Raw genomic sequence first — 16,310 nt, 5'->3', positions numbered from 1 at the left:
GATACCACCCATTTTAGCATTTAAACTACCCTGGGTAGTAAAATTTTTTTTCGATTTTTCGTCACACCACCACCGTAGTAAACGTCATTATGTCTGAGATTTTACTACCGACCCCCCCCCCCTTGATAAAACTATACACTAAAAAAAAGAGTTAAAAACACAACATTGCAGTGCTAGTAGTTTCACCACGAAAGATTTATAAATAAAAAATCGTGTGTAGACATTTAATTGTGACTTTGAAGGACTCTAAAAATACTTTGAACATGTTTGAAAATCGTTGGAACTGTTTCTCGTAGAATTCAGTCTAATTTCAAAATAATCTTCCATAACCTGAGAAATAGTAGAGTAGCCTTTTTTCTTTAAAATACCACAAATTAGAAAGATGACGATCACTCAAAATTCAATGTGGGGAGATGCGTAATTTTCCCGCAGCCTAATGTTAAAATCTATAATAAGTCATGGACACTCATCAGGGGGCAAGAATTACCAATACCTTCTGTGTCTTAGGCTGAAAATACTGATGCAAATCAAAAACATATCCCCCGGAAAAAGGTTTTACGGTAATCTAAAACGCTGCAGAGAAAGGCTTCAGACACGTACGGTTATTATTATATAGATAAGATGGTTTTTTTGGCTAAAATCAAAAGGTTCTAATGATAGAACAGAAGTTCGAATCAGCGTAGGTCAGTTATACATCCCCCCCCCCATTTTTCATAAACGTAAAAATTTCGGAGACAGTCAAAGATTAAACATGTAAAAATCTGCTATCTTAGTTTCAATAACTCCTGTTTTTAATTGAGCGTTTCTGTAGGCTGTAGCTTTGGTTTTTCCAACGTACACCACATTCTTGTTCACAATAACTTTCACAACATGAGCTGCCAAACTTGCATCGAATTGTTGGATTAGTGTGAACTCTTGAAATTTTTCCCGTTCAACATCGTCAACGTAGAGTTTGTAGGTTGTTAAGAGCTTGCCTTTCTCGTCTATCGTTCTCACCTTAAAGTATTTCCAAAAGACAAAGTGCAATAAAATGTGAAAACATATTTTAAAGCATTTTTGAATAATTTCTTCAGGCTTTCCCAGGCTTTTCAAAATTTGAATATTGTTAATACACTTTTCCCGATATTCCAACTTCTCAGAAATAGCCCGAGAAAATGCCTGCTCCACCGTTGTGTATGAAATTGTCTGGGAGGTAGACAAACGCTTTTTTACCTGCTAGGGGTTAGGGAAAGTTGGTTTTCAGCTTCTAACCCTTGCGATATGTTTTTGGAATAATATCATAAAAGGAAAGAACATATCAATATTTGAGAGGATTCTGTCGGACAGAACTTAAGAAAAGCTCAAAAAACCATTTTTATCACTGAGGAAACGCAGGCAAAAAGGGGCTTTTTTACCCAAAAGACCAAATGGTAGAGAGCAACAAAATATGCGCGCGCAGCTGTTTCGCGAAATACAGGAAAGGTGTATTGGGCTCTTCCAGAAAATGTTTGTACAATGGGGGTTGGAGGATATAGTGTCCGGGGGGGTAGTGAAAAATCTACAAAATTTGCCTTGTCCGGGGGTAAACTTTGTATGGGGGTAACTTTGAGTGTCCAGAGGGTCAACTAATGCTTGTCCGGGGGGGTTGGACCTGCTGTCCAGGGGGTCAAAAGTCACAATGTCCGAGGGGTAAATCTCCTCCACCCCCATATTCAATTTTTTTCTGGAAAAGCCCATCTGCACGTATGCTCGTTTTTACCCCCGGGTAAAAAGTGATAATGTAAGTCACACAATCACAATAATTATAAAAAATCACCAAAGAAACTACAAAAGTATAAAAAGCCACTTGTCCTACCTGGTATTTGTGTTTATCAGCATTGATATTGTAAGCGAGTTTGAACAGGCCCTCGATCACCACAATGTTGCCGGTAGTGATGTCAAAAGAAAACACTTTCACTTTTAGATGGAGTATCCATTCAAGTTTCAATTGTGGTATTTCCAATAATGTCCATTGACTAGAGGTTTGATATTCTGTAAAAAAAAACATTAGTTTACAGTCAATATGTCGATACACATTTTCTTTATAAATGACTTCAATTTACGAATCAGGGCTTGGTTTACTTAGCGTTTTAGCTCATTTTCTGAAAAATTTGCATCCAAATGAAAGAAATGAAATGCAAAACACTTAGCATTTATAATTTGGAAATCTTTCAATCTTACCGCTTGGAATATTATCAACTTGAATATTCTTCAATTCAAAGTTTATGACAGAGAGTGTGACATCACTGTGTTGTCGTATATACTTATAATAAGTTGTTCCTGATCCTGTAATTGTTTTTCCATTTTCTTCAGTTGTGAGTTGAAATTGTTGCATTCCTTCATAAAAACCTTAATCAGTAAAGAAAATGGAGAGTCAATTAATATTTCAAAACATTTATCCAAATGTCCAAAGATACACTCACATGACCTACCATTCGTGCAGCCCTACTTAAGGGTATATTTTCCGAGTTTCCCAAAGTGCACTAAAGGGTCTATATCATTAAAAATGAGAAAAATGCACTCTAAGCGTGTAGTAAGGGTCCAATTTTAAAAGTGGCCGCACGTATGGTAATTTTTGAATCGAGCCCCCCCCCCCCCGGTCTTTCTGAATCTTCAGCAAACTACTTCTCCCTTGGAGATCGAATTAAAGAGACTAGACTGTGATCTATAATTTAAAGCTTCAGTTTTACACAAGTGTTATAGTAAAGACTCCGGGGGGGGGGGGTACTAGGGTTGCGAGCTGACGGGGTGGGGTGCCGCCCGGACCCTTACCGGGACTAAAAAGGAGAAAACAAAGGAAAATCTTATAAATTTTACGACCCTTATCAGGACAAATTTGACCAAATTTCGATCTTTCTGGGGGTAAAAAGTTGAAATTTTCCTATCTTTCCGACCCTTAGTGGGACTGAAATTTGCCTAAGTACCCCACCCCCCGGGTGAAGACTTAAGACAGGGTTCAGACAGACCCTGGAAAACCTGGAAAACCTGGAAATATGATAAATTTTCAGAAAAATCAGGGAAACTCAGGGAAACCCAGGGAAAAAATTTTTTTTTTCCCAGTCTGCTCAGGGAAACTCAGGGAATTTTATTTTTTGAAGAATGAATGGAAAAAACAGATTTAAAAGTTTTTTTAGTTTTAAAGTGTTTATTCATATGCAGTATATATTTGTAGCTTTAATTTTTACCTTAGGTTTATCATTTGATTTGTGTGCCTTTTGTTTAAAGATACATCTCTTTTGACTCTGCTTAGTTTTTATGGTTTGCTTGATACTCAGGGAAAAAATTGGGGAAAAATAGCTAAAATGAGGAATTTCTCAGGGAAAAAACCTTTGAAAATTGATTAAAATTCAGGGAAACTCAGGGAATTTTATTTTCGAAGGTCTGTCTGAACCCTGAAGATACCTTAAGGGAACTTATTTTGGCGGGAACTAATTTTGGTTGATTTGGCGAATTTAGAAATTTTAAGATTTTCGCCGCTCGCCAAAATTAGTTCCCGCCAAAATAAGTTCCCTTAAGGTAGAAGTTTTGAATTACCTTTGTAGCTCATCATAACCTCGAAATGATAAACCTTATTGCCAAGGAGGATTTTACATTTCGAATTAAGTTCGTGTGCCACAAGATGCATCATTCCATTAATTATTTTCGCTTCTAAGATGACATTTGTCTTTGATCTCATTTGGAAAACGTACATTTCATTTCTGAGAGAACCAAAAGAATGTAGTCGAAAAAATAGAATTTTCTTAAGCCTGTGGGTGCAACATGTAATTAATAAAGACTTTTAGAAAGTACCTGAGCCTGAAAAACATGATCTATTAGGTGGATTAATTTGGTCAAAATTCGATTGTTGGTGGGTATTTAATGGCATGGATGGCGTGGATGGCAGACTTTGTAATAATTTGGCATACTGGGAAATTTTAGGCACTTGTAAATCAAAAATTACTTTGTGTTTTATAACAGGTTTTACTTAAAATGCTGATTTCAAATAGAAACTTCTAACTTAAATTAAAAAGTTTTTGGAAAATTTTATGGGTATTTGGCGCAAATCCACTAAATTTAATTCACGCCAAACTTATATACACTAAGGTAGCTAAAATATATCAATTTTTGGACATGTATGGCTCAAAAAGTACAACTTTTCAATGCATTATGGGAATTTCAAAGTGCCCCTTCCTCAATACGAAATAATTTAACCGAAATCCACAAAAATTAAGAGTCCGCCAAAATTATTTTATATGCCCTATCCGCCAAATTTATACTTTAATCAGATTAAATTTTGCGAGCGAAAAAAATCGCAAAGTTTTCTGGATTTTATGGTGGATTTAATTTTGCGAGTCAGGAATCTCACGCCTTTTCGTGAGTTTTAACCTTTTGGACCCGAATGCCGTACATATACGTCCTTGAGACGTTCCGAATGCCGTACATATACGCAATTTGATAGGCATGTCTTTCTCGCGCAATATCTTTAATTGGCTTGCTTTCCGATCGTTGAAAAATAAAGAAAAAGAAAGTAGAGAGTCTAAGCTTTCCGTTGATATATAATGATGTAATGTTATGATCACGGTGTGAGTCAGCACTTTTCAAATAAAAAACACTGATTCAAGATGGCAGACGGAAAAACACTGATTTTGGAGAAAAGTGAACAATGTTTGAAAAGCCCTTGTGACCAGTAGAATTGTTTTTGGATGCTAATTTTTGGTATATGGCTTCATGAGTAAGTATATATTGATAAAATAGTAAAGAAAGATTTTATAATTAACTTTCCCCCACTTTTTTTTGCATAGAAAGTGAAAAATGCCAAAAAAGTGACATTGTCGAAAAATGAGGAAAAAAGCATTGGTGTATGTAAAGCTACCATTTAAGTTAGAATACTTTAATTGAACTTGTACCCAACCTAAAAGCTGCAAAACTTAATTAGCTTTTCAGGGATAGTTTACTTTTTGCCAAAAGATTTCTAGTTCTTGAGTTATGGCAAATTTCCCAAACCCCGCGTTTTCTCAAAAAAAGTTGCGCGCAGACAGCGTGAAAATATAAAAAACAGCGCGCTGGAAAGGTTAATTTTGCGAAAGTGGCAAAATTTCGCGAAATCGCGAAATTTAATCTCACGAAAGTTAATCCGATTAAAGTAATCTGAATCGCAGACCTCTACAAAACCCCAGGTTGTACGAATCCGTTAGTGGATGCCAGCAGTCTACCAAATTTGTGCTATTTAAAACTTGATTAAATTAATTTGTAGCGTATTAGAATTAAACTTACGGTAACATGTCGAGCTCGATCGATGAGGCGTCAAAGTAGAAGGAAACTTTCCAAGTTGGCCCAACATACGGAAACCAGTATTGTTGGTCTTCGTTGGGATCTGGTACTAAAACGATGAATACAAAAAGACGTCATACGAACCATTACAGTGTCTCCCTTGAAAAAGACAGAATTAGATTTAGTATAAAGTTGACTTCACTACAGGACTTACTTCTCATTCAGCATTTGTGTGAAAATCACGCGAGGAAAAAAGAGGTTTAAGCCCAACAGAGGAGAGTCAAATGTAGGTTTAGGCCTATCGTATTGGTTTAGTTCTTGGCGTGATTTTTGGCCCTTTTTGCGAAAGTAAATGTCTTTAAAAATTCTAGGAAGGGCAATTCGCGAAAGTTTATGCTCGTGAAAAATTCTTGACATAACATAAAATCTGTAAAACTTTGAATAAAATGTAACTTTTATGGCACTTTTTAGCCTGCTAAAAGACTATTAAGTCAAAGGACAAATCTTCAAGCCAATTCAAGAAGTATTTGTCCCTGGAAGCCATTTTTCATGTGAAATTGAAATTTCTCAATTTGACGTCTTGATTCGCGAAAGTTTATGCTCAGAATAAAAACATACTGGTTTAAAATATTTCGCTCTCTCTTAGAGCATCTTCAGTTTTTTTGAAGAACAAAGACGTTTAACAATTATATTTAACGACGCTAGAAAGTTTATGCTCGCGAAAAATATTTTTCCATTAAGGGCTCTGACCATAGTCCAAAAATTGATTTTGATATTTGAACATTGAAGTTATATTTCAGGTTTCTTAACACTTTTAACAAAGAATTGCCTTTATAAATTGCTTTTTAATCACACCCCTTAAGAGTAATTAAGAATTTAATTGCAAAAATGACGTTATGAACTTTAAAAAGATGTTGATAATATGTTGCATCACCCTCTTTTACAAAAAGTGCTTAGTTTTAATGGGTAATTAACTTTTTTGTTTCAAAATTTCTTTACACTGTCCGCAAAGAGTTGAACTATTTTAAATTTTGCGGAAAAGTTTTCTAAAACGATGTGTCAAAAGTTATGACTGTTTTTTTAATCAAAATCCATATGAAAAATTGATGAAAAACCACTATTTTAAAGATTTGGAGACAAAGAAGCATTTACAAAAATTTTCCGCAAAAAAATTTATTGTTCGGTAAAAGATACAGCATCTACTGTAGTCTAGCATGCTAGACGACTTAACTCAGTAAAAAATAGGAAGTAGAAAACTTGACAGGAGCATTAATATAGTCGTCTAGAATATTTTGTGCACAACAAACTTTTCATAAAAATTCTCTTTTTTCATGTTTTTGGACAACATTTTCAGGGGGTCTTGTTGGTTTGTTTTGGTTTGTTTTTTTTTCTTTCACTTGGAAATTCTCATTGGCTGAAATTTTCATTTGTTTATATATTTTGTTGTATATGATTGTTTTCTCACCCCGCAGAAATCTGCGGGCCCTGCTGGAACTCCCGTAAGCTACGGAAACCACCTTAGCCCAGTCGTTTATTTTAACATATCCCGACATAAAAATTTCCCGCTTTCAACAAAAACGTTATAAACGACTGGATTCCCAGTCTACATCTACTGCGAAAATTATTTCAAAATGTTTTTTCTTCGCCGAAACTAAGCTCTTCAAAGTTGAAATACTCTTCCTCGTAAAAGTCTTCCTTTTCTTTTTCTTCAAATTTTTTCAATTCAATTTTTGAATTTTCAGATTCAAGAATAGTTTGTCTAACAGAAAATGTATAACATGCCATAGTTTTGTTGATTACATCAGTCAGAAAACACATTTTAAACACGGCAATTATGAAAAATTCACTATGGTCAGAGCCCTTAAATTCGCGAAAGTAAATGTCGTGAATTTTGCGATTTTTCGTCCTCACGAAAGTTTCTGCTCGCGAAAGTTGTACGCCTAAAGTAGGTTAACTCTACAACAACATTTTTCGTTCTAAACTGAAGGTTCAAAGATATTTTCTATTTAGTATTTTCAAAACGAAAGCTAAAGATTTTACCATATTTCGTGAGCTGAGAATTACTTTTCGGATTTTACAAGTGCACCTACTAGTTACCGCCCAACACTGCTGAGTTTCATTTCAGCCCTTGTAAGTTCCTTAATAACAAGAATGAAAGTCTCAAGGACCTCTAAGCAATCTTACAGGTTTATTGCCGAAAAACCACTTGTAGTGCAGTTCGGTGAACTTTCCCAATACTAAAATGGTCTTATTTCGCTATGTTAGGGAACTATTCAGAAATATTACAGACCCAGTATGGTCAAAATTGCAACAAATTTTTTCAGGTCATCAAAATCACAATCTGATTCGTCAGGCATGCCCGATGGACGAAAATACGTTCATCAGACATGCCTGATGAACGTATTTTAGTTCATCGGGCATGCCTGATGAACGTATTTTAGTTCATCGGGCATGCCTGATGAACGTATTTTCGTCCATCGGGCATGCCTGACGAATCAGATTGTGATTTTGATGACCTGAAAAAATTTGTTGCAATTTTGCTACCAAAAACCAACCATAACCCAGAGGATTTTGTGTCGAGGATTTTGTGTCGTTTTCCAAGCAGTTCCAATTTTGTGTTTTGGATCGTTTACATTGACATTTCACATCACCAGTATGGTGGTCAGGCATACAAAAGGAGTTGTTGGTACAGTTAGTGTTCCCTCTCACGCAATCGCTCTAAGAAAAATAATTAACAACAGGGAATACAGTGCTTCCTGAAAAAGTTGAAAAAGAGTTCACGTAAAGGAAAAAATCGTTGATGAGATGACCGAATAACTATAGCTTGCCCCCCCCTAGCTTTTGACACAGAAATATGTCTCTTTTATCATTGTATTTTTGATTTCTGGGCCGTCCTAAAAAGGTATACAATTTAAAGGACTTTTTTAAAGTTAAACTTTCGGTCAATTTGTTGATTTTTTTGAACCTGTTCATTTTCCTTGAGAAAGAATATTTATCGACTGAACAAAGTATTTTCATCTTATTATAACAAAAAGTTATATGCATAAAAAATTTCTACTAACCGTTGGCTCATAATAATCTACACCTTGTACATCAAGTACTGTCATATTGGCGTGGTGCTGATCTGTACTCATTAAGTCACACTTGGTTCCATTCTCCTTATAAACATTCATACTAACGCAATCATTCATCTCCAAACATTTCTCATTGCACTCGTCAAAAGTTGCATTGATGATCGACGCTGAAGGTACTCCAACAACCAGCATTTTGTTTTGGAATTTTGCGAAATTAATATATGACAAAAACATAGGCTCGCCGTCCGGAGCTTTACCATTAGTGATTTCCTTTTTCCGGACAATTGATGGTTTACCAGCAAAAACAGATGGGATTAGACCACCAATAAGAAAGAATATATAAAACACCATTTTTGTTGCTTCGTATAAATTCGTATCAACTTATTTTGCCAAAAAGGTCAAAACAGCGAATCTCACCATATGTCTGTCTTCATGAAGAAAAAAAACGAATCTCTTACTCAGACTATAAAGAAATCAAAAAAATGTCAGCCCAATATTTTCTATTTTTGATCTCAATCAACTCATTACCCTATATATCTTTTTAGAAATTTTTGTTTACAACTTCTTACCAGTTACTTAGTAGGAAACCAAATACAAAAGTTTGTGAATATATTTTCAATTGAGAATATTTTATTTGGTGTCACTTTATTTGTAAATTTTGCCGAATGGATTACCATTCAACATACTCCAAACAACTACCGTGAAAATCACATGCCGAAATCATATTACGACCTGTGCCGACCAATCGAGATTCTATTCAGTGCACATTCAACGCAGAAAAATATAACCATGACGACAATCTAAGATCTTGAATTAAGTTCAACGTTGATATTTTTATTAGCGTCGTTAAAAAGACAACTCAATGTCATCAACGCTTTTTAAAAAGAGTCAGTGATAGAGAATCATAACTTGAGAAATTATTTTTCACACTTTTTTGATCATGTGGATAAATTCCGAACCAATCCAAAGAGGATTTTATGGCAGCGTGATCAAACACTGAGCAAATCGATTTTCAACTTTTGATATCAAAAAAGAAAAAAGTTAACAAAAAGTTACAACAATAGGCTTCTAAACCAGAGTTCTTCATACGGTACTTTAAGAAAAGAAATTTTGGCGAGAATGTATTAGACTAGCGTTTCAAATGATGACGAACTAAATAATATCCAATGAAATAGAAACAAACATGTACAAACCGTTCTACTTCATTGATCCATGTCTTTCTTTATTGCATTCTAGCAACTGGTTTGGGCGCTTATTAAGGGCTCTGACCATAGTCGGAAAATTGATTTTAGTATTTGAACATAAAAGTTATGTTTTAGGTTCTTTAACACTTTCAACAAAGAATTACCTTTATAAATTGCTTTTTAATCAAATTCCTTCAGAGTTAATTAAGAATTTAATTGTAGAAATGACGTTATGAACTTTAAAAAGACGTTGATAATATGTTGCATCACCTTCTTTTATAAAAAGTGCTAAGTTTTAATGGGTAATTAACCTTTTTGTTTCAAAATTTCTTTACACTGTCCGCAAAGAATTGAACTATTTTAAGTTTTGCGGAAAATTTTTCTAAAACGATGTGTCAAAAGTTATGACTGTTTTTTTAAGCAAAATCCAGATGAAAAATTGATGAAAAACCACTATTTTGAAGATTTCGAGACAAAGAAGCATTTACAAATATTTTCCGCAAAAAATTTTATTGTTCGGTAAAAGATACACCATCTACTGCGAAATTTTTTTCAAAATGTTTTTTCTTTGCTGAAACTAAGCTGTTCAAAGTTGAAATACTCTCCCTCGCACAAGTCTTCATTTTCTTCTTCGTCAAATCTTTTCAATGCAATTTTTGAATTTTCAAATTCAGGAATAGTTTCTCTAACAGAAAATGTATAACATGCCATAGTCTTGTTGGTTACATCAGTCAGAAAACACATTTTAAACATGGCAATTATGAAAAATTCACTATGGTCAGAGCCCTTAAGTAACAGACTAATGTCAAATATGTAAATATGGGAATGCAATAATTTATGCCCTGGAGTCCGGAGAATGAATATTTAGGGTTTACAACTCCAAAATCAGCAATATTTTTTTCGGTCCTGGTTACCACTATTAGGGGAGTTTGTACTTTTACGGTGTGACGGGATTGGCCCTTTTTTAGTTCGGTATTAGCCTCCGTCTCAGAACGCGGTCAGAAAATTTTGCGGATAATTTCACAGCGAAAATGCATCCAGTGAAATGTAAGTAATGTATCATGATTCAAGTCGACTGACATAATTATACACATAATACATGTTACAAGTTCTGCCTACGGATTCTCAAGCTCAGCTATTATAAAACTATTACATGTTAGTAGCAGACCCGACTGACCAATGTTATGTAGCAGGTTGAAACATGAGTTTCTACTGGAAAGATACAGTTTGTTTTCAAGTTATATCTTCAAAATAAAGCAAACTGTGTGGGTTTCTTTACTTCCAAACAACCTACCAATAGTTTTGGAACACTCCATAATAAAGGAAGATGGCTCTTCTTGTGGATTGGCTTTCTGATACCCCATATAAACACGATGTGACATGAAAGTGAAGAGACATGATTTGTTGGTTTTTGTTTGATTTTTTGACTCATATATCTCATGGCAAATGGGATAGTAAATGACTTTTCATGTATTGCTTGGCTCTACATATGATACCTCTAACTTTGAACACTTCCAGAATGTTGAAAAAAGCATTTTACGAGATAAGTTTCAATTATAATTTTCATGGAAATTTTTAATCGCCAGATTTGGCTTGGCGTCAGTTTTGTTTGGTTGATGTTTGGTATTGTGATCATTAAAAGCAATGAAATGCCACACAGTCACCCTACGCATGATGCCTCCAGCCATGATTGGTATCAGAATGTTGGAAAAAAACATTTTACGAGAAATTGTTGATAGAAATTATATTGACTTATTTTTACAATTTTGGCGGTGTGGGTTTAGTTGGTTGATAATGTTTACACTGTGGGATGGTTTTCAAAAAACTGTTATATTGATTATTGTTTGTTGGAATTGATTACCAAAAAAATTAAGAGAACCTTTTTTTGATAAATACTTTATTTTTTTCATGAATCGAAAAAACCGTGTGGATAGTATGTCTTGTAGTAACCAATGCAGTGTCTGTTTTCAAATTTTGAAAGCTCTAAACCTACTGAATCTGTGAATTGAAGCTCTGACTAGCTCTATGTTTAAAACTTTGAGCCATGTTTTTTTCTTTGTTGCTATTAAAGATGGATTTTTTAAATTGTCGTAATGTAAATTTATGGTAAAATTTTAGTTTTTGAGTTTAGTTCATCAGTAGTACATACAGTAGTATTTTTTCAGTAATCCTTTCTTGTAAATATAGTAACATTTAACCAGACTCACTGCCCTCATTATATTCAAATTTGTATTTTTTTAGGACTGATAAGTACATATTTTTAAACACCAAAACAAAGCAAACAACATGCCAGTTCTTTCTGGACAAATATATATGTATACTTTATTGTGTGCTTTGAGTTCTATTTTAATCAACCCTCTCAACTGCTGATCTTTCAACTATCATTTAGGAGTATAGAATGGGCTTCCATAGTACCATTTCTCTAAGTATTTTGTGCAAATTTTCAACAAAGAAGTAGACTTCTTGACTGTCCTTGTCCCTTAAGTTAAAGTTGTTCTGATGGAGGACATTGCTATTTTTGGTAGCCTTCACATATCAATAAGGAGCTTTGGTGTAAATGTTTTTTCTGATGAAATCATACTAATCTGAAACTATTAGGCCTTTATGAACTTTCTAGAACAATAATCTTGCTCCAATCTTGAGAAACACTGGAAAAATAGGTTAGCATTCCCTGCCATATTTTCACAGATTTCCTCTGCTTTCTGCTTGAAAACGCTGTCGTATAGCCGAAAACGAAAGTGAAACTGTGAAAACGTCCGCAAATTCGGGCCCAGTCCTCTTCCGAGACGGAGGCTAATTACGGGATTTGACGAAAAAAAAGACGGGAAAATGGTATTTTAAAATCAGACGGTGACGGTATTTGGCCTTATTTTTTGTCATTATGCCAGTATTTGAACCTGTACAATTTTCGAGATTCCGGGATTCAGCAAAAATTTTGACGGGAAGACGGTATTTCGAACCCCTGTTGTAACCCCCCCCCCCCCACTATTACGCGAAACAGTAAAAAATTAGTCTAAGGTGACACACGTAACAGTAAAAAGTTTGATCTTGGGTACCACATGAAAAAGTGCGGCAGAGTGTGTCGTGAGCTTACAGGTTCTACACATCAATGACGCAAATAGGCAAAATAGGCAGCCTCGGAGGTAGTTGGTACAAAATAATTAAGCATAGCAACATCCACTAGTTAAACACTGAAATATCGGGGCGTCATTATATATCTGGGCTTAACCAGTTGTAATGCAAATTAGCTCCATTATCAACTCAATAAAGCCTCTCTAATGTTTAAAATCATATATCAGATAATGTTAGATATTTTATTCATTCGGTGAAGATTTTCTACAGGGAGATAATATAGACAAGTAGGTATGTGACATTTACTATTTTCTTGTCGTAAAGATCTATTAAGTTTGGGAATCAACTGTCTCGTGTACTGCTTCAAGCTCGAAAAATTCAGTTGGATAGTTAAAACTTTGGCCAAATTTTCTAGTGGGGACATCAGGTATGATTTACAAGCGTGTGAAAAGAGATCCCTTACAGCTTGCACATACCCAGCACAAATTTTGCTTAATTTCATCTAGCTAGGGTCTTCTATGCGCAAGATCAGGACATCATCTTCTTTGCGCTACGTCAGGTCAACTATTTACTACCACTTTTATTATTCTAAGGTAAACTTTCATTTTCACTGAAGTGAATCCTTGATCAGTGAACGTCATCACTGTGAAAAAATTTCTCAAAAATAATCATTCAGTCAAAAGATATCAAATAAAATTATAAGCTGATTGAAGTCTAAAATCGATTATTTCTGCTGTTTTCTGCTGTTTTTTGGGGTCAATCACTTATAAACTTTGTATCATAACTTTATATTGAATAAATATTGTAGTAAAATTTCTTCACAGTGATAACCTCCTAAGATCAAAAAATTTCTCCAGTGAAAATGAAAGTTATAGCACTTCTCTACAAGATCTTCATTTTTTTCTTCTTCATTTCCATCTTCAATTTTCAGAATAATTCTAATGATTTTTTTATTTCAAATTGTTCCACTCGTTAATATCTTTCCAATGATACCAAATTTATAAAGATTGAAGAATTCCTTCAAAAGTTATAGGTTAATGAAAAAAGAGTGCACACTTATCGTGAATAGACTTTAGGATACAAGTTGTGCGGTAACAAAATGATTATTAACATATGGAAACTCAATCCATTCATATTTTGATGAATAGAAGAGAAGAAGGTAAGCATAAATTTCTTTCTGATTTCATGTATATTGTCTAGATATTAATGGTCAAAACTTCGAAAAGCTTGCACTCTTCTCAGTGCCCCATTTTTAGCCTTGATGCCAGATGCTAAAAAGAAAACTAGATCATAATAGATGTTTTAACTCCCTGTGTACCTTTTCATACGTTCCCTGTGTACCTTTTCATACGTTTCCTGTGTATTTTTTACGCTCCCTGTGTACTTTTTTTACGCTCCCCTACCATCTTTTGTGCGCTCTCTGTGATCCTTTTGTACGTTTTGTGTTGTCCTTTTTGTACACTACCCATGGTCCTTTTTGAATGCTTCCCCGGATACCTTATTGTACGTTCCCCATGTACCTTATTGCTCGGGTAACTTAATGGATGTCCCAAAATTGCATTAATTTTTCGCCCCCAGTTCCAGTTCATAAATCATAACAAATTGAAATATTTTTTGGAGCGTAATTGGATGTAGAATATCGGATTCGGTGTTACTTAAATTTTTTTCTAAGTATAATTAGAGATATTTTAAGAAAACCCGCTTATGACGTCATAATTGATGACGTCATAAATACAAAAAGTTGATAAATAACACTAAATCCAACATTCTATATGCAAATACGCTTCCAAAAATGTATAATTTGTTATGGTTTAATGGCTGGAGTTGGGGGGGGGGGGAGGCGAAAACGAAAAGTAGATTTTGAATAATTTGGGGCATTAAGTTACCCGAGTGTACGTTCCCCGTGTACCTTATTGTACGTTCCCCGTAAACCTTATTGTACATACCCCATGTACCTTATTGCATGTTCCCCGTGTACCTTATTGTACGTTCCCAGTGTACCTTATTGTACGTTCCCAGAGTACCTTATTGTACATTCCTCGTGTACCTTATGCTCCCCACCCGTGTAAATTTATGTATGCTCCCCATGTACCCCTGGGGGGTACTACCCTTGTCGACCGACGGGGGTGCTCCGCTGAGGTTCAAAAAATGGACCCTACGTGGGACTCGAAATTTGCGAAAAAAGTGACCCTGAATGGGACTGAAATTCCAAAATTTTCTCAAATGTTCTACTTTTTCCCCAAATTTTCCAAAAAAGGCACCCTACGAGGGACTGATTTTTCTATTTTGGTGTTTTGGCGACCCTACCTGGGACTCGTGGAGTTTAAAAAAGGTACCCTGACCAGCGGAGCATCCCCGTTACCCATCTTACCCTAGTACCCCCCGGGCGTGTACCTTTTGTAGGCTCCCCATGGTCCTTCTTGTAGGCTCCTGTGGCCTTTTTTGTACGTTCCCTGTGGTCCTTTTTGTACGTTCCCGTAAACTTCTTGAATATGGCTCAATATATATGCATGGCAAACACAGCCCTAACCGTCAAGCAGAGTTTCACCCTTTTACACTCTTTTTTTATTGGGAGATTTCAGCGAATGACCACACATTTGGCATTGATTACTGTAAAGAGATTACTTCCCATTCTGAAATTTTGAATTTTTCTTTCCTTTCAAATTCAGGTGCCAGGATTACAAATTCAACACAGTTTGGTGACCTCTAAAGCTGACAATACAATGTAACTTGCTGGCAATGATGTAATGATAATATTGCACATAATGAGAACATGAACAAAGATAAACATTCTTGCAACAATTGAACCAAGTAACTCTATTGTTCCAAGATGTGATTTAATGATCAATAATACAAATGTCATGGAGTTTAGTTTATCAAGACACAAATTTCACAAAAAAGTTTGCTGGAAAGTGTTGTAAATATTTAGCAATAACTAAATGTGAGAATTTCAAGGTTGACAATTTGGCACACCCGGTATTATCATGAATTCTAATGTAACAGATGCTATGTACTCAGTGCCGTAGGAAGCATTTTCTTATTGGAGGAGGCTGAAGTTTAGTGACACCGCGAGGGCAAACCATGCCTATTGTGTGCAGTTACATTAAATACCTTCACAGAATGAAATGTCTTGGCAATGTATTTAGATTAGTCTTAATTTCGTTCTAAACTGAACCTAATTTGAATGTTGACGATTTAAGGTTAAACTTAGCATAGAGCATCGATCAGGTTTTATTATTTTTAAGAGGATTACTCTTAAAAGACTCCATGCTGAAGTCGGAATTTAGGAAGTGAAAAGAATGGGACAAGCTGGAGTTTTTACAAGCTCTTATTTGATTTGGTTGGTCGTTAAACAGTAATAAAACAATTTTTTTACTTTTTCTAAAGAACGCGTCATCTCTATCACTTCAAATGACCAATTAGACCGTACTTATGCAATATTGTTTTTTAATGAGAACAAATAACTGCCGTCCTAAACTGAACCTAATTTGAATGTTGACAATTAAGGTTGAACTTGGCATAGAGCATCGATCAGCTTTTATTTTTTAAAAGGATTACTCTTAAAGACTCCATGCTGAAGTTGGAATTTAGAAAGCCTAAAAAAATTGCCGTACTTATGCAATATTGTTCATTTAAGATTCATATATAATACCTTTCAGTGCCGTAGGAAGCATTTTCTTATTGAGGGGGGGGGCTGAAGTTTAGTGACACC

The 16,310-nt window shown here is 35.0% G+C and overlaps 1 protein-coding gene across 2 annotated transcripts; it reads right to left on the bottom strand.

The window, feature by feature from the left end:
* Positions 1–411: 411 nt before the first annotated feature.
* Positions 412–8,824, bottom strand: LOC136798366 (uncharacterized). 2 transcript variants are annotated; one of them, XM_067054975.1, is made up of 7 exons: positions 8,331–8,824; positions 7,824–7,986; positions 5,272–5,377; positions 3,553–3,716; positions 2,200–2,367; positions 1,835–2,010; positions 412–996 (listed from the first exon to the last, which is right to left on the bottom strand). In XM_067054975.1, exons 1-7 carry the CDS (start codon positions 8,691–8,693, stop codon positions 739–741), a joined length of 1,398 nt encoding a protein of 465 aa, XP_066911076.1. In that variant the 5' UTR covers positions 8,694–8,824; the 3' UTR covers positions 412–738. The 2 variants fall into 2 exon arrangements, with proteins under 2 accessions (XP_066911076.1, XP_066911077.1); XM_067054976.1 differs by having other exon boundaries at positions 7,830–7,986.
* Between the last annotated feature and the right edge of the window lie 7,486 nt (positions 8,825–16,310).

This window comes from Clytia hemisphaerica, unplaced genomic scaffold, assembly GCF_902728285.1.
Source record: "Clytia hemisphaerica strain Z4C2 unplaced genomic scaffold, Clytia hemisphaerica genome assembly, whole genome shotgun sequence".
NCBI classification, from domain to species: domain Eukaryota; kingdom Metazoa; phylum Cnidaria; class Hydrozoa; order Leptothecata; family Clytiidae; genus Clytia; species Clytia hemisphaerica.
Note: the sequence above shows the minus strand (reverse complement) of the source record. Positions and strands in the feature narration are given on the sequence as shown.